General features: G+C 59.0%; 1 protein-coding gene across 2 annotated transcripts; it reads right to left on the bottom strand.

Moving 5' to 3' along the window:
* Nucleotides 1–5433: 5433 nt before the first annotated feature.
* FDXR (ferredoxin reductase) lies at nucleotides 5434–15981 on the bottom strand. 2 transcript variants are annotated; one of them, XM_047757610.1, is made up of 12 exons: nucleotides 15813–15981; nucleotides 14934–15031; nucleotides 9901–9996; nucleotides 9329–9451; nucleotides 9033–9146; nucleotides 8700–8801; nucleotides 7853–7960; nucleotides 7508–7592; nucleotides 7179–7381; nucleotides 6911–7082; nucleotides 6019–6189; nucleotides 5434–5885 (listed from the first exon to the last, which is right to left on the bottom strand). In XM_047757610.1, exons 1-12 carry the CDS (start codon nucleotides 15889–15891, stop codon nucleotides 5755–5757), a joined length of 1482 nt encoding a protein of 493 aa, XP_047613566.1. In that variant the 5' UTR covers nucleotides 15892–15981; the 3' UTR covers nucleotides 5434–5754. The 2 variants fall into 2 exon arrangements, with proteins under 2 accessions (XP_047613566.1, XP_047613567.1); XM_047757611.1 differs by having other exon boundaries at nucleotides 7179–7378.
* Nucleotides 15982–18153: the final 2172 nt, after the last annotated feature.

Raw genomic sequence — 18153 nt, 5'->3', positions numbered from 1 at the left:
CCTCCTCCATCCTAAACTGAACCTAACATCTCCAAGGGCCCTGCTTTGCATAACCCCGCCTAGCAGAGAGGCCCCTCCTCCTGGACACAGGACATCCCTCCCCCACCCGAAGCCCCAGTTAGTACCAGCTCTCCCACAGCAAGAGCGTGACACCACCGACTTGTCAGAGCTCAGGGTCACCTGAAACCGTGAGGTATCTCACGCATGAGCTGCCTCCAAAGGCCATCGGTGGTGTGAGGGATTTTTTTTTTTTTTTTTTTTGGCTGTTTCCAGGGCCAGGGATCCAGCTCACACCATAGCAGTAACAACGCCAGATCCTCAGTGGCTAGGCCACCAGGGAACTCACATCGCTGATGTGAGGGATTTTTTTAGCCTAACCCGAGGGCCTAACGCATATCCCTGCTAAAGATCATTGCTTTGGCTTGGGACCAACAGCCACGCCAGGGACTGGTGCCCACAGATACAGCTGCCCCTCCTGGCTGGCCACTGGCCACAGCTCTGCCAGCCTCTCCATCTCCGTCTCATCCCCAACAAAACTTCTGAATGGGGAAGAACCAGAGGGTGACCAGGCTGGGCCCGGGTTCATTTCAGGGTGAGAAGACAGGATTTTGGGCAGGGGAGGGATTATATCACTCATTTTTCGTGCCCTTGAGGTCTTCCCCTTGAATGGTCTACTAGGACACTGACTTAGACCCCCAGCATGCCGAGGCCGTGGCTACCTCCCATCAGATTCCAAATTCCGCCTGGAAATGGCACAGTCGTGCTTGTCGCTCCCTTTGTAAATCCTCTCTGTGCTCGTCTCTGCCCATCCCTGCAGGTTCCCCATCCTCTGGGAAGCCTGAAGCTCCCCCCACCTCCGCCTCCCAGCTCTGAGCTCCAGACCTGCACTGTTCCACACAGCACCCACCAGTCATGTGTAACTGCTGGACCCTTAAATCTGGCTCGTCCAAACTGAGGTATGCTGTAAGTGTAAAATACATGCTGGATATCGAAGGCTGAGTATTTTTTCAAAATCTCATTCATATTCTTATCACTGGTTCCATGTTGAAAAAAAAAAACATTTTTTGGCCCATGGCATGAGGAAGTTCCCAGGCCAGGAATCAAACCCGTGCCATAGCAGTGACCCAAGCCGCTGCAGTGACAACACTGGATCCTTAACCCACTAAGCCACAAGAGAAGTCCCTGAGAAAATATTTTTGATACATTGAGTTAACCGCAATACAGCATTAGAATTCATTTCACCACTTTTTAAATTTTTTCTAATGTGGATCTCAATTTTTCGCTTGGACAATGTGATTCTAGATGAAGGGACCAGGTCATCCCTCAAGTCCGAGGGGGCACTGACCCCAAACACTCTTTCTAATGGGAAAGTGAGCCTCAAATAGCAATGGGCAGACCCAAGAGATTCGGGCTCCAGAGCCCTGGAATCAAGTGGCATCCAGCCTCCCCCACAAGGCAGGAGGGTCTCACCAAGCCCTGGCCTGGTCCCATCTCTCACTTGCCTCCCCCGGGCCTCCCCCCTCCCTCCCCACCTGCGCCACTGGCCTGAAACATTCCTCTGGCCACCGCCCTCTCCTCAAAAGGCACAGCTGCTCCCTGGTGCCCACAGGTGACATCCAGACACCTTGGTCCATGGATAGAACCCCACACACCCTGACCCCAACCAACGGTCCTCCCCCAGTGGACCCCACACTCTCACCAGTCTGGTGGCCAGACAGCCCCCCCCCCGTCCTCCTCTCCCGGCCTTTGCTCTGCTGCTCCCTCAGGCTAGAATGTCCTCTTCCCACCTCCTCTCTTGTCTACATGACAAATTCCAGAATTTTCAGAGCCCACCCTAAATCCCTCTCCCACAGAGGACCTGCCATACTCCATCCAGGCTCTGGACACACGGGTGAGAAGCCAGAGGGTCTGGGTCTGGCTCTAGGGCAGCTGCTCCCCCCCCCCATCTCTCCTGTGTTGGGGAGCCTCTGCAATGGCTCCCGTCATTTTGCCCAGTGGCAGGAATGTGAGCCTCTGTAATTCCCGCGCCCACACGGGACTGTTGACTGGACACCTCTGCCCACCCACTTGGCATCCACGCCTTTCACAAACTGGGCTGTTAATATGTGATGAACACTGGGCTGCAAAAAAGCCCAGAGGAGGGTGGCAATGGTGGGGCTTCGGGACACTCTGCGTCACCTCGAACAGCCCAGCCGGAGGAGCACTTCCATCGGCTTAGGGCGCCTCTGCCCTCCCTGCTCCCCCAATCTCCCGCGGTTCCCAGACACGGACGTGCACACACACTCACACTCCAGACCGCTGACGGCGGCCCCCTCTCCCAGGCCAGGAGCCTCTGATCCCGGGAGTCGGCCCCACCCACCAGCCTCGCTGCTTCCCGGGAGCCGAGGGACCCCGGCTGCGCGGCTACTCTGGAGCCTCTGCCCTCCGAGTGAGCCGCCTCGGCTCGGCCGTCGGGTTTCCCCCCCCCTCCCTTTTGCCGAGCTAAAACCCGAACCCAGGCGTCAGGCGAGAAGACCACCCCTCCATCCTGCCCCCACTGGCGCGGGCACCGAGGTCTCCCTCCTCCAAGACTAACTCCCCCCTCCCCGCTGATTTCGCCCGGACCCCCCGGGGGAATCTCTTACACTCGGGCTGTGAAGTTCGGGGTATTTTTAGGCCAGCGATAAATAATTCATAGGGAACGTGGCATCAGGCTCCCCCCCGCGGGAGGAGGGGGCGCGAGCGACGAGAGCCACCGTCACCCGCGGCTCAAGGACACTCGCGATGCGGCGGCGGCGGCGGCGACTCCGGGCGGCAGCGACCAGCGCCACGCCTCCTGGCGGCCAAACTGGGCACCACGCACTCCGCGCCCCCCGCCTTGCCGTTACCCTCTGCGGGCGTCCTCGGCTCCCAGACTCCCCGTGCCCACTGCCCCCAAGCTGGGTCACCACCCCAAGCCCTGCGGCGCGGGGCGCCAAGCTCACCTGGCAGGCGAGGCTGTGGATGGGTACGGACCCAGGCCTGCCCCAGGGCGAACCCAGGAGTCTGGTTCCCGGCCTACCCGGACCCCAGCACGTTCCTGCTCCAGTTCCTAGTACGGAGTTCAGGAGTGGCCTCAAATCCGACTAGCCGCCAGAAACTAGACGGGCTCGGACATAGAGCCCCAACTCGAAGTTCCTTTCCTCAATTTCTCAAGGGCCTGGGTCAGGTCTGAGCCGGGGCTGTGCCACCCCCGGAGGGCCGGGGACCAAAACGGAAGTCCCTTCGGGTGAGCAGGGCTGGGACCTGTGGGGTGTGCCTCAGGGCTCGACGGGAACCGATCACCCAGGAGGGTCTTTTGATGGGTCTTGGGACGCACCTTTGGGGATTTTCAGGCCGCTGGGTGCCTTTGTCTCCGCATGGCCCTGGCCCTGCCCGCCTAGGCCTAGGGGCAAACTGCCTTCCACAGCAGGAGGCCCGGGGCTTCCCTCCCCGTCGAGGATCCTGGTCGAAGCCCCAGGAGACCAGCGGCAACCTGTCGGTGAGGCAGCCAGGGCCCACGGCGCCGGGGCTCACGGCTCCCCCAGGTCCTCTTCCCAGGCCCACCCTTCCTTTCCCGCCCCTCAGGGCCTGGGTCTGCCGGGTGTCAGGTGATTTGGGAAGATCCCACTAGGGGTGAAGCCCACATTGATTCCCTGAGGTCAGTCGAGGGAGCGCTTTGCCAGGCGGAGGAGAGGAAGAAGGACCTGGGGGACTCACAGCGGGTGAAAGGGCAGGGCGGCGGTGTGAAGGCAGGTGCGCGCAGTAGGTGCTCAGCAGACCTCCGGAAGCAGGGGCCGGGCTGCGGAGCCACCGACAGTCCCCTTTCGTGCTCTCTGCTCCGTGCCCTCCCCAACCCCCTTCGCTCTGGCCGATCCCAGCCATGACCCCAGCTCCCGGCCCCGCTCCCCCACCCTCCCCCTGGCTTCCAGCAGCAACAGTTGCGGGGCCTTGCAGCCCAGCCTCCTTGTCCTCGCAGCGCCCCCTGCCCTACGGTGCCGCGGCGCCGGGCTAATTAGGAGCCGGAGGGCTCGGCGACCCAGGAGACAAACGTCTTGGGCTCCTCGCCCGCGTCCTTTCCTCGAGTCCGCCGCGCTCCTGTTACCTGGGCTTCTCTTCCTCACCTCCTCTCCGCCCGCCCGGCTCCAAACCCCAGGCTCGGTCCCCAAGGGTCCCGGGCCGCCGGCCGCCCCCTCCTCGGGCTTCCTGCGATAGCCAGACTCTCCCAGTCGTCCCGCGTCTGTCTCCGTCGTCCTTGCCTGCGCGGCGCCTGAGCCCAGACCTAAGTTGGCGGCGAAGTTGGCGCCCCCCGCCCGCCGCCCGCCACTCACCGGGGGGAAGGGTCGCTGCGCCCGCGCCCGGAGCCCACGCCGGCCGCCTCCCGCGCGGTGCATGTCCCGACGCCTCGGCTCCGCGCGCTGGCGTGCTCGGTCTTCGCTTGGCGGGCGCCTGAGCCCGGGCGCCGCGGGGCCAGTGCCCGTGGCGCGGCCTGGCGGGTTGGGCCGGGCCCGCCCCCGCGCCCTGCGCTCCTCCCGTGGCCGGCTCGGCGCCCGGCTCGGTCCCGGGCCGGGCTGCGCGCCGCGCCTCCGGATCCCAGGGCTCGCCAGCCGGCAGTGGCGGAGCGCTCGCCGCCGCCCGCGCGGGCCCGCCCCGCCGGGGCCCGCCGCCTCCGCCCCGCCCCGGCGGGCCCACCCCGCCGCCTGCACCTGCGCTGCTCCAGGCCCCTCCTGCCCACCCACGGGCAGGGCGCCTGGGCCTCGGCTCCGCTCTCCAGGACTGTAGCCCCAGACCCAACCCGACACTTGGGGTCAAGTGCAGTCTCGGAGAAAACAGGCCGCCCCGAGCCCTGGGTTCGAGCCCGAAGCTTACTGTGTGTGTGACCTTGGGCCAGTTAATTTCGAGAATCCCTCAGTCTATAAAGTGAGGCCAGCACCTCGGGGCCGGCATAAACGATGGTAAACACACTAGGGACACTGACGTCCTCTTTTTTTAAAGGCTTGTCAGTCTGGCTGGAAACGGACAAGGCAGGAAGCCGTTGGGAGCCACAGAATGGGGGACCCGCACCCAACAGAGGAGCCACAAGGAGGGGCTGGAGCAAACTGGTACCCAGTTCCTGCAATCCCACTCTCTTTTTTCTTGTCTTGCTTGTACTGGGGGCTAGCCAGGGAGAGGACAGGGCAGCAGGGCCCGCAGAGAAGGCAGGCTGGGGTCACAGGGTGCCTGCAGTGTGGGCAGAAGGCAGGCAGGCCGCCCGCAGCAGGGCCAAGCTGAGGAAAAGATGGTGGGTGCCAAGCCTGGCTGCCAAAACCCCTCAAGACCCCAGGAGGCCCCAGAGCAGGGAGCTGGCTCTTCAGCGCCACCTGCCGACTGGAGGGGAGCTGCAGCTGGAAGGTGACCCTGGGCCCCAAAAGAAATTGCACCATCAACCAACAGCCCTCGGTTGCAGGTGTTTTATTTCCAGCATATTCTGGACCTAGTGACCCTCCACAGTCCAGCGGGAAAGAGGCAGGAGGGATAGAGGTCAGCCTGCACCTGAACCCAAGTAAGGTTGTCTCCTTGCGAAGAGTTAAATCCACAGGGGCAAAGCGGGACCTTCTGGCATGAGGAAGTGCTCAGAGGCCCCTGCAAGAGGCGGCCAAGACCCCAGGTCAGGACAGACCAGCGATGCAGCTGTGGGGCAGAGTCCTGCTCAGACTGACCCGGGTCCCTCTCCCCTGCATGGCACTCCTCCTTTCTGTGCCAGGCTGGGACCTGGGCTCAGCGCCCCAGCAGCCTTAGCATCTCCTGAGGATCCAGCAGCTTCTCCCTGGGCTTCCCAGCACCCTGGCCCCGGGATACCTCCTCAGCATCCAGCTTCTCCCAGTCCGAGAACGAGATGGGCCAGACCCCTGAGGCAGAGGGAAGATGAGTCACGGCCTCCACCTTTCCTCCACCCCAGCCCAGCGCACTCCAGCCCAGACAGTGGAAAGGCCCAGGGGTGGTCCCCACCCCACCTCCCAGGAGCTCACAGGGAGCCCAGACCTCGGCTGCTGAGCAGGGCCTTGATGGCTGCATAGCCAGGCCTGGGGCCAGACGGCAGCAGCCCAGCCTTCAGGTCCTGCAGCAGCATCTGGCCAGTGAGGAAGCTGTCGGTCATGGTGGTCGTGATGACACCTGTGGGTCCTCGCTTCACCCAGCCGCTGCAGTAGAGGCCTGGGAGGGGGTAACCAAAGGGGTAAGAGACGGGAAGGGGTTGGCTGGACACCCCTGAGCAGCCTGAGCCCCAGGACACATAGGGGTGCACACGCATCCATATGCCCCACGACCTCCCAGCATCCGTCTGCTGGCGCTCTGCACTCAGTCCTTCCCAGCCTGCTTTTATCATGTCTCCCCCTCACACCCCAGTGTCCCCGTAGACCAGGAGTTCCCTACAGGAGCTGGGTGCTGCCCACCTTGCTTCTTTAGGCTCCTGGTAAACATTAGCTGAATGAATTCCTGACCTGACAGGTGTGTGAATATTTAATCAGACTGGAAGCTCGCTGAGGACAGGGGCTGCTACTTCATCTCCAAATCCAGCACTAGGCCTGGCCCAGAGCAGGTCTCAGCAAGTTCAAGGACACTTTTTTTTTCTTTTGGCCCCACCCACAGCATGAGGAAGTTCCTGGGCCAGGGATCAAACCCTCACCATTGTAACTAGAGCCACAGCAGTGACAATGCCGGATCCTTAATCTGCTGAGCCACCCGGGAACTTGGTGCATGACTTACTAACCAGACATAAGTGTGACTGTCTCAGCTGGACTGGAACTTCCCCGAGGGCCAGGAGGAGGGTGGGGACAAGTCAGAGCAGTTTCCCAGTGCATGTCCCCAGATGAAGGAATGAATGTGAATGGCCCCTGTCCCGAACCGCAGTTTGTCCCCTACTGCACCCTCTCACCTGGCATATCCACAACCCGGCCCTCCGTATTGGGGATGACCCCAAGTTTGAGGTCAAAGGGCACACTGGGGTCGATGGGGCGGCTCTTATACCCTATGCTGCTCAGCACCAGCCCACAAGGGAGGTCCTCCACGTCTCCAGTGGGCACTGCCCGGGTGGCCTCACCGACACCCTGTGGGGAGAGGGTGGGCAACACGGAGCTGGGAATGGGGAGACTAGAGAATGGCGCGGGGGGGTGGGGGTGGTCTCTGGGTAACAGGAGACTCACCTCCAGCCTGGTGACTGCCAGGCGGATGCCTGCTGCCCGCCGTCCATCTGCCGAGGGCAGCACCTGCTGTGGGCTTCGGGAAAAGCGGAGGCCCCAGGCGCGGGAGGCCGATGCCCGGCGGGCAGCCTCCTCTGCCCCTGGCTTTTCCGTGGCTGTCCGAAGCAGAAGTTCCATCAGCCGCTTCCTGGGTCGAGGGACCTCTGCTAGCAACACAGAAGCTCTCAGGGCGCTCTCGGGGTACAGCCCTCTCCCAGAGGCCTGCCCCCAAGCCCTCACCGACCTAGATCATCCCTCCCTAGAGAGCTGGGGGCCAGGCCAGGGCCCCTCACCCTTGATTCTGTCCTGGAGGCCCAAGAAATCCGCAGGATCCAAAATGGGCCGAGTTCCTGGTAACTGAATCATCTCCCGAAGCTCCTTAGGGTGGGGGTGGGGGTGGGGAGTGGGGGAGGAGGTCAGGCCCAGAGCACTGCCCACCGCTGAATCCCCCCCCCCCAGGGCCCAGCCCCGGTGGGAGACCCCACCGCCACCCACCACCACGGAAGGCACCCGGCCCCGGGGGCCCTGCCTGGCTCCCCCTCTTCCACCCCAGGCAGCTCTGCCCTGCCGCACCTCCCAAGCGCAGGCGCCCCACCATCTGCTCGGGCCCCTGGCCCCTCCCCCTCAGGCCCCAGCACCTTAATGGTGAAGGCCACTTGCAGGGGTCCACGGCGGCCTACTATCCACACCGTCTTCACCCGACTCTGTCTCAGCGCCCCCAGGGCAGCCTCTGTGATGTCCGTTTTCTGGCACAAAAGGAGGAACTTAAAAGTCATTGGACACCGACAGCAGAAGGGGCCTCTCTGCTTGCTGGCGGCCGGTTCCTGAGCCAGGGGAAGGTTGGCAACCTGAAATGGCGCCACTGCCCCCCCTGGTGGCCAGACGGCACACTGCCGCCAATTCTGCAAATGGCTCCAGCTAGTAGCAAACCAGGCCCAGAGGCTTCAACAAGTGTTTCCTGGGTGTTTACCACGTGCCAGGGACTGTGCAAAGGGCATGGGGTGGGGGCCGTCAATGGTAAGCAAAAGAGACAAGGTGCTGGCCCTCACAGAGCTTCTGTCTGGTGGAGAGAGAGAGACACTTATCAAATAGCCATTAATACACATCAAATTGCAAAGGTGAACACACACGCTTTGAAACAGAAATACCAGTGGCTGGATGTAGGATCTCAGTTCCCAGGCCAGGTACTGAATCTGGGCCACAGTGGTGAAAGCACTGATCCTAACCACTAGCCCACCAGGGGGAACTCTCTGAAAACTTTTTTTTTTTTTTTTTGTCAAGCCTATGCAGCTGCAAAAAGTGATGGGGAAATGGTGTGAGATGACGCTCACGGGCCGCTTTTCAGAAGGTCCCTGCCTGGCCCCACGGGGAAGCAGAGGCACTGAGCTCAGCTGAAGGGACGAGGCCCAAACCCTGCAGGCAGGGGCAGTCTCTCCTTGGTATAACCCTCACTCCACCCTTCCAGCCCTGGACCTGCCCACTCACCTCCAGGTGCTCAGGAGGGGTCAGCAGGATCCGGGCCACGTCCAGAGCCACGTTCCCCTGCCCCAGAATCACAGCTGTGTCACAGCTCAGGTCCGGCGCCAGCTGGAGGGCAGAGGTCTAGATAAGGTTCTACCAGCCTTGGCCCTGGTCAGGCTAATCTCGGTTTCATGTGGGGTCCCCACTGTGTCCCCCAACCCCACCCCCACCTTGTCTCACTGGGCGCCTCCCAGGCCTGTGGCTCCCCCTGACCCCAGTGGTGGCTGCCAAGAGCTGCCCTTGGCCCTGGCTGAGGCGTGGGGAGGAAGGGGCAGGGGGGACGCTCCCCAAACTCACCTCCTGGTTCTCAGGAAGCCCGTTGTACCAGCCCACAAATGCCCGGGCTGAGAACACGCCGGGCAGCTCCTCCCCAGGGATTTCCAGGGCCCGATGGTCCTCCGCCCCATAGCTCTGAGGAAAGATCCAGAAGCCTCAGCACCAGCTAAGGCACCAGGCAGCCCCCACCAGGCTCCCAGAAGCCTCCTTCCTGCTCCTCGTCCGTAGCATCCACCCTGGCCCTCACCCCTGGGTCTTCCATCCCTCTGCCACCAACCGCTGCCCCTCCGTCCTCCCCGCCTGTCGTCTGCACTCACCAGCACCACGGCGTGGTAGGCCTCCTGCAGCTCCGGCACGGTCACATCCCTGCCCACTACCACGTTGCCATGGAAGGCACAGCGGTCAGAGCGGGCCGTCTGGGTAAAGGTGTTGATGACATTCTGGGGGGACCCCGGAATGGGAGGGGTTAGCGCATCCGGCAACTCCAGGGACCATGGCTGGCCTCCCTCAGCCCACAGGGTCTGGGTGACATCCACACAGAGGGCCTGGGGTCATTCCATGGAGCCGCCCCTCCCGCCTCACTCTTGTGTGTGTGTGTGTGTGTGTGTCTTTTTAGGACCACATGTGGGGCACATGGAAGTTCCCGAGCCACAGCTGCTGGCCTATGCCAAGGGCACAGCCACACTAGATCTGAGCTGCGTCTGCAACCTACGCCACAGCTTGTGGCAACGCTGGATTCTTAACCCACTGAGCAAGGCCAAGGATCAAACCTGTATCCCCATGGACCCTAGTTGGATTTGTAACCTGCTGAGTCACAGCCGGAACTCCGCCCTCCCTCCTCACCTTGAGCAAAGCCTCCAAACCCCTGCTCAAGCCCAGAGAGACCCACCTTGACCTCAGGATGGTCGGGCGCCACGCCAAAGCGCACCAGGCCGAAGGGCACGAGCTGCTTCTCGTAGATGTCCACACGTGCCCGGGAGTGGTGCTGCGGGAGGGGACAGTGGCTGGTGGGGCCAAGGGAGAGGCTGGCCCCCTATGGGTCCGGCCTTTCCGGGGACAAAGCAGGAGGGCCCAGCTCAGTGGGCTGAGGACACAAGGTGGCCTCGACCCTCTGCAAGGGGAGAGAAAGGCCCGTGACTCCCCACCTGCCCAGAGAGCCAGGCCAGAGGAATGGCAGCACAGAGCCAGGGCAGCCGAGGCCAGGCTTCAAGGGCTGCCAGCTGCTGAGATGGAGAAACTCGGCCAGCTAAGGAAGGCAGCAGCCCTCCCTCCACTGGAGCTCTATCAGGGGAGCTTCTTTGTCTACTTGGGTGACACACAGCCTTGCCCGAGGACACTTCGATACTTCTAGAAACACCAAACCCACAGATGACTGAGATCCACCCTTGGGAATTCACACCTGCCTTAGTCTCCAAGATCATGCTGTTGAAAAGGGGACCAGCAGGACAGAGGCTACTCTAAGTCTTAGAACAAACAATCTCACTCCTATGTTGGTGCCACACCGCCTCCCCCGACCCCCAGGGCACCTAGAGGGGCCGTGGGGAAGGCCTAGGTGTGGTGGTTGGGCAGACAAGTGTGTTGCGGCTCGGCCACCAAACAGCCACATGGCCGTGGCAAGTCCCAGGATCTGCCTGCGTCTCAGTCTCTTCCTCTGCAAAGCAGGACGGATGATGCGTCCCTCTCGGGGGTAGCGGGAAGCATCTGGGAGGTCAGGATGGTGAGGGACTCTGGGCCACAAGCAGGTTCAAAGTCAAGCAGCTGGGGTGCCTTCGGATGAATGACACTGCCCCCCTCCCCGCCGCCTTTTGGCTCTCACCCGAGTCAGTGCTCCAGATCCAATGGGACTCACCCCAACAAAGCCTCATGCTCCCCTCCTCCCCTTTGTCCAGGCCCCCACGGCCCACCTGCTCATCCCGCCTCCTGCCTCTCCCCATCCGTGCCAGCCACAGGTGGAGCCACAACCACTTCCCAGGCCCCACGGACACTGTACCTTTTTTTGGGGGGGAGGGGATTCTTTTCTTATTACAGCCACACCTATAGCACATGGGAGTTTCCAGGGTATGGGTGGAATCAGAGCTATAGCTGCTGTCTTATGTCATGGCCACAGCCATGCCAGATCTGAACTGCATCTTCGACCTGCACCGCAGCTCATGGCAACGCCAGATCCTTAACCCACTGAGCGAGGCCGGGGATCAAACCCGCGTCCTCATGGATACTAGTCAGGTTCTTAACCCTCTGAGCCACAACAGGAACTCTGACATTATACCCTTGAAGAGCTGCAGCTATGGAGTCAGCAGCCCCGGGGGCCAATCCACCTGCCGCTGACTGCGCTGCTGGAATGTTTCCTAACTTCTCTGGACAACAGAACATTCCTTCCTGCGTGAGCCTCAAGATTAAATGAGCCCAGGACTTGCCCACCATGGTGGCTGGACGTCACTGCCTTGCTCACAAACCCTCCCTGGCTGCCTGTCACGACAAAGTTCAAACTGCATAGCCTGGAGGTCAATACCACACACAATCTAATCCGACGCTCCCTCTCATCGTCCCTTCTCTCTGGCTAAGGAGTCACCCTGCTCTCTTCAAGGCCACCTCCAAGAGGCTAAACCCAGTACACCTGTTCCCCAGTTTGAATCTTCCAGGAGGCCCTGCCCCCTAACTCTCCTCCCTCCAATGCCCCCGGCCACTCTTTTCCAGGCCCCTTTTTCTCTGTCCTGTAATGAGAATCTTCTCTGAGGTTCTTCCAATCTGAGACCCCCACCCCCACCCCCACACACATTCCTGGGGATGTTCCATCCGCCCCCGCCCATTACCTTACATTCCTGGGGACTTACTGATGACATTCTACTCTCTCTCTCCTGCCTAGACCTGCCACCAAGCTGGAGACCCCTGGACAGATTACCCCAGACACCTCACACCCATCCAGATGAAAGCCAGTCCCGCCTCCCTCCAGACCTCTCCCCCTCTGCCTTTGGGCTTCCTTCCACCCCATCCACCCGGAGTCCAAGCTGGACCCTGGGGCTCCTCCCAGACTCCCCTCAACCCCATCCAAGGAGACCTCCATCCTCCCCTCTGCCACCCCAGCAGCTCCCTATGGCTCTCCAGCCCTGCTTCCCAGCTCTGCTGTCTGCCCTGCAGGCAGAGAGAGAGCTCCAGATAAAAATGGGGTGCCTTAGGGAGTTCCCGTCATGGCACAGTGGTCAATGAACCGACTAGGATCCATGAGGATGTGGATTCAATCCCTGGCCTCACTCAATGGGTTAAGGACCTGGCGTTGCCGTGAGCTGTGGTGTAGGTTACAGACACGGCTCGGATCTGGCGTTGCTGTGGCTGTGGCGTAGGCCAGCAGCTGTAGCTTGGATTCGACCCCTAGCCTGGGAACCTCCAAATGCCGCACGTCACCCTAAAAAGAAAAAAATAATGGGGTGCTTTCAGTCCCTCGGCTAGAATCCTTCGGTGAAGCCACCCACCTCTAACATCGGAAGAGCAGACTCCCCTGGGGAACTGGTTCTCAAATGTTCACTCCTGGGCTCAGAAATGTGCATTTTAACAAGTCCCCGCAGGGGTGAAAGGAGGCGGGTGGCAGCACCAAGAGAAACTGCCAGAGTCCAAGCTGGTCAGTGGAGTCCAAGCCCCCAGGATATGCCCCAGCCCCGGCCCCCTAGCCCCTGCTCTCACCTCTCCATGCACCCTGCCACACCTTGCTTCCTGAACTCGCCTGTCCCGGCACCAGCACTCTGTCTTTCCTCTGGATCTCTGTCACCCGGTTCGCTGTGCCTGGGGCCCTCTGGCCTCCTACCCATCCCCCTGCCTCATCCAGCAGCTCTTTTTTTTTTTTTTTCTTTTTTATACAGCCACACACGTGGCATATGGAACTTCCCAGGCTTGGGGACCAGGGGTCAAACTGGAGCCGCAGCTTGGGCAGTGTAGGATCCCTAACCCACTGAGCGGAGGCCAGGGATGGAACCTGCATCCTCACAGAAACAACATCAAGGCCTTAAGCCACAACGGGAACTCCCTGGCAGCTCCTTCTGTCCTTCAGATAACAATCCAAACGTCACCACCTCCGGGCTGGGTTAAGTGCGCCAGAGCCCTAGAGCACCACGTGAAGCCTCTTCCCTACGTTCCACAACCCCTGCTTTCGCCTGGCAGGGCTCTGAGCAAGGGGATCACGTCTGTCCTGCTCACACCCATGTTCTCAGGGCCAAGCCTGTGCCTGGAGCATGTCAATGTCCAGCGATTGATTACCGGACGGCCCAGCGTGGAGCTTAATAGCAGCTTTGCAAGTTGTCTTGAGGATGGGGTAAGATGCGATATAGACAGGGCCTGACTCAGCTCAGTGCCAGTGTCCCAAATGTTCCCGCTGTGGAGTGCAGCTGGCAGCTTGGAGCTCCCAGTGTGGGCCAGGACCAGCTTGTACCTGGCCTCGGGGCCCTTCCCCCAGCACCTCCCACAGGGCAAGTACGGGGACTGAGAATCCTGCCCGGAAGGCCCACTCCCCTCGGTCACCATATTTCCAGGTGTAACTCACAGAATGCCGCTTACACGAAGCCCTCCAGGGCCTCCCCAGCCACCCTCGGGGAGACTCTCGGTCTCCATCCCAGAGCCCGGGGCTGTCCTACCATGTGGCAGTCAGCCCCTGGATGACTCCCCCACACGTGGAAGGGCCTCTCCAGAGCCCTCAGCCTCCTTTAGAGCAACTCAAAGACACCTTCTCCAGAAACACTTTCTGACAGACGCCACCCAACTGGGCTCGCGCTGGTCACCTCCTCGTAATTAGCTCTTTCACCTGTGCTGCATGGAAGGCGTGCTTAGGTCACATTTCAGTCAGGTGACCAACTCATCCTGGCTTCCCCAAGACCCTCCTAGTTTTAGCACTGAAAGCCCCAGGTCCTGGGCAAACTGGGGAGGTTGCCCACCCTGCTTTTTAGGTTCTCTGTGTGTGTGTGTGATTAATAAATTCATCTTTCCCCCCCACCTCTCCAGAGCAAGGCCCTTGTCCTATGTCTTAGTCAGCTTCGGTCTCCCTCCCCCTCCCTCCCCCCACCCAACCCATGATTTTCCCTCCCTCCCCCCACCAAGGTCTGCGCAAATCTCAAGGATAACCAGCAGCCTTGGGACCCTGCCTGCCAATACCATAACCTTGAGCGCCTGGCCATGGGGTGCAGGAAAGGGGAGGAATGGGGGTGGAGAGCGGCTGAAAGACTAGCAGCACGGGGAGGCCTGGAGCTATTGCTGCGGAGGTGCCTGAAGTTACAGAAGTTACAGAAAGCCTGAGAAGAGGGGATGGCCTGGAGATGCAGGATGTTGGGGATGGTGGAGGCAGAGGAGGAAGACAGGAAGACATGGGGAGGACAAAGTCATCAAGCAGGTCTGCATAAGCTCCCTGGAGGACGTGACCAAGAAAGAAGAGCCCACCATCTGCCTCGGACCACTGGCCATCACCATGAGGCAAACTCACTTCTCTCACAGCTGAGAACCTATGGGGAGCCGCAAATGTAGGTGACAAAGCATATAGGGAGTGTCCCTTCTTTTTCTTTTGCTTTTTAGGGCCTCACCCGAGGCATATGGAAGTTCCCAGGCTAGGGGGTGGAACTGGAACCACAGTTGCCGGCCAACACCAAAGCCATAGCAATTCAGGATCTGAGCTGCGTCTGCGACCTACACTACAGCTCACAGCAACGCTGGATCCTTAACCCACCGAGCAAGGCTGGGAATCGGACCCACATCCTCATGGATACCAGTCAGATTCATTTCCGCTGCGCCACAACAGGAACTCCAGGTAGTGTTCCATCTAGATGGGCTTGGGGTCCCTTCCCCATCAGGGATCCAGGAGGGCTTTTAAAGCCCAAAAGGGTGGAGTTTGCCCTTAGGGCTGGAGCAGCAGGTGAATATGGCAAAGGGAACCAGGAGGAAGAGGCTTACCTTTAGCAGGTGTTGGGCCGTGTAAAAGCCAGCTGGGCCACTGCCCACCACACAGATCTGGGGGGTCTGCTCCTGTGTGGAGAACTGCTGGCGGAAGCCTAGGGCAGGGGAACAGAGGAGGAAGGTCACGTCAAGGCTCCCTCCCCCATCTCAAGCCAACTTGAGTGTCAAACAGAAGACGGAGCTTCCCAGGCTTTACCCTCATCTACATCCTCCTCCTTTTTCCTCAGAGCTTTGGAGTTTGCAGGGTCCCTTACTTCTTCTGAAACCCCAAGGGCTGTGTCTCCATCCAGAGCTCCCATCTCACCCATGAACTTCCTATGCTTCGGAAATTGCCTACTCAACAATCCCTATCACCCCCGAAGCTGCCCTGTGCAGTACTTCTTAATTTTTCTTACCGGGTTCCTTACCCACCCAGCAAGAATATACATTTTTCCAACAGACCCCATATCATCCCAATCTCACCCCTGTGGATCGCCCCACAATGCCTCATTTTACTTTTTCTAACCCCTCTCTCTCCACAGAGCCCTACGTTGTAGCCCATAAAGACTCCTGTTTCGCCTCAGACTTCCCTCTTGCCCCACAGAACTCCATGTCACCCTCATCCACTCTTTCTCACACTTGTGAACAACATGGGCTCCCCTTCTCGCCGTCGCTGACCACTGTCTCACCTCAGGAGCCTCTTCTTCCACCACACAGGCCGCCATGTGCCCCCGCACACCACCCGCATCTCGTCTGCACGAGTGCACCCCTCCAGTCTCGCCCCGGATCCCCTCTCTCCCCTCTCCAGCTCTGCCCCAGCTCGGCTCCGACCGCTATACTTGGCGCTCGTAGGCCTCCCCGCTCTCCCATCCAGCTCTAAAGGTGCCCTGTTCCTACTCTGGGTGCTCCCGGAAGGAGGCGGCCGGGTCCGAGGCCACGCCGACCAGTGCCACCAGCGCCAGCAGCGCAGAGCCATTCCTGAGAAGAGTAACCAGCTTGCAGATCCGATCGCTCTGACCGCCCTGCGCCCCGCGCAGGTTGCGGCCCCTCCCTCGCCCTTCTCCTGACCCCGCCCACAAGCGCGGGCCCGCCCCAAGCCCCGCCTCCCCCTCTCGAGGAAAGCTTAGTGTGGCCGCTCCACCCCAACTCCTGAAAGAATCCCGCCCCCCCAGCCCACCCACTCCGCTAAAGGTCCACCCCCCAGGACTTCCGGGCTGCAGGTGACTTAATAAATTTTTCCCCAATCTTCACGGTCTCTCCAATTATCTGGAGCTAGAGTTGGAGGAGAGCAAATCCCCATTGCTGTTTCAACTCCTCCTGAAAGAGAGAGCCAATTAGAAAGGAGCTTACTTTACTCAGCCACTCCCTCTGGATGCTCTCTCGTCGCTCGCTGATGACGCTAGGCACCGTTCCTATTTGATGGTTTACCCCGGCTCTTTTTTTGTTCTAGCCAATCACAAGCCGGGTTCTAGCGAGACTCCTCGCCCATTGGGTAATAACTACGGAGTCTGGGAGTCTGAGAAAAAGGATCTCCTGCCGAGACTTTAGCTACTGCTTTCTCCGACGGTGGGCGTTATTACAGGTGTGACCCGGAAAAAGGCTGTCCAGGTCCAGACTAGGAGAATTTTAAACCTTGGAGATCTTGTTGCTTAACCCTCTTCCCTTTCACATAGGTGAGGGAACAGAGGAAGACGGTCTTACCCAAGTGTCTGTACTAAGACATAGGCAGTCTCCCACCCTTGTCCAACAGACTAGAATAGGGTGAGGTGAATGAGGCACTGGCCTTCCGAGCAAAATATACGGGGCGCCAAAAACCTCAGTAATCAAGTTAATAATATTGTAATGCAGTGTCTCAAAAGATCAAAGATAAGGCAAAAATCCATCAGTGTGTGTGTGTGTGTGTGTGTGTGTGTGTGTGTGTGTGTGTTTTAGGGCCCCGCCCACGGCATATGGAAGTTCTTAGGCTAGGGGTCAAATCGTAGCTTCAGCTGCCGGCCTACGCCACAGCCACAGTAATGCCAGATCGGAGCCACATCTGTAACCTACACCGCAGCTTGTGGCAATGCCAGATCCTTAACTCCCTGTGGCCGGGCTGAAGATCGAACCTGTGTCCCAGCGCTCCTAAGACGCCACCGATGCTGTTTTGTCACAATGGGAGAGTACACTGTTTTGTTTTAATTATCTTTTTAATTCAAGCTGTCAATTGAAAATGCACGTGTCTAACGTTGTGAGTTAAGATTTATTTGGGGACTTTACCTGAGGACCTTAGCCCAGGAGAGGCCTCTCAGATTACTCTGAGAAACTGCTCCAAAAAAGGTAGGAGAGGAGCCCAGGATATATATGAATTTTTTTTTTTCCTGGGAAAAACAGGTAGTCAAAGCATAAAAAGATTACTGCTAATCATAAAGAATGAACAACTTGAGCGAATGGTTTTGGTGCTTTTCCTTGTATGGGAAGATGCAAGAATCTGGGGTCACTGAGATTTTTCCTTAGATATGTAATTTTATCTAGGGCCAGTATATCCAAAGCACAGAATGCTTCCTGGTTTTCCTCATCCTGAATTCCCCCCAGGGAGCATTGTCCTTGAGTGACTGCAGTGGCTAATGGCTTGATCCTTGTAGAACTGGCTTGATCCTTGTAGAACTGGAATAGCAAGCATCATTTTTCTTGTTACAAAGTATAGTGAACAAAAACCGTGCACAAGTCATGTGTACTGTATGATGAAGCATCACAAGATGTAACCACCACTCAGATCAAGGAGTAGAACATGGTTAACAAACCCCGGGAGCTCCTCATGTCCCTTTTAGTCACTTCCCCCTCCCTAGTCCTGCGAAATAAACACTGCTCTGACTCTTAGTAAGTTATTGTGTTTTGGGCTTGTCCTGCTAGACCAGGAGTAGGCAAACTATGGCTTACAGGCCAAATCTTGTCCAGCACCTGTTTCCACACAACCCAAAAGCTCAACATTTTTACATTCTTAAATGGTTTTTAATCATTGTAGGAGTTACCTGGTGGCTCAGTGGGTTAAGGACCCGGCACTGCCACTGATGTCGCTCTGGTTACTGCTGTGGCATGGGTTCGATCCCTGGCCAAAAAACTTCTAAATGCTGTGGGCATGGCCAAAAAAAAATTTTAAAATAAATAAAATAAAAAACACTGTAAAAAGTAATATTCTGTGACATGTGAAAATTATGTAAAATAAAAAAAAATTATTGGAACACAGTGATGTTCATTTCTT

This window comes from Phacochoerus africanus, chromosome 14 (genome assembly GCF_016906955.1).
Source record: "Phacochoerus africanus isolate WHEZ1 chromosome 14, ROS_Pafr_v1, whole genome shotgun sequence".
In the NCBI taxonomy this organism is placed as follows: domain Eukaryota; kingdom Metazoa; phylum Chordata; class Mammalia; order Artiodactyla; family Suidae; genus Phacochoerus; species Phacochoerus africanus.
Note: the sequence above shows the minus strand (reverse complement) of the source record. Positions and strands in the feature narration are given on the sequence as shown.

Excerpts from the sequence above, each read along its gene's own strand:
- FDXR (XM_047757610.1), bottom strand. The coding sequence starts at position 15,891 with ATGGCTCTGCGCTGCTGGCGCTGGTGGCACTGGTCGGCGTGGCCTCGG. Across the intron at positions 9,997-14,933 it reads CGGCCCAACACCTGCTAAAG|CACCACTCCCGGGCACGTGT; the intron begins GTAAGCCTCTTC and ends CCCCTCCCGCAG. Across the intron at positions 7,382-7,507 it reads CCTCCAGGACAGAATCAAGG|CAGAGGTCCCTCGACCCAGG; the intron begins GTGAGGGGCCCT and ends CTGTGTTGCTAG.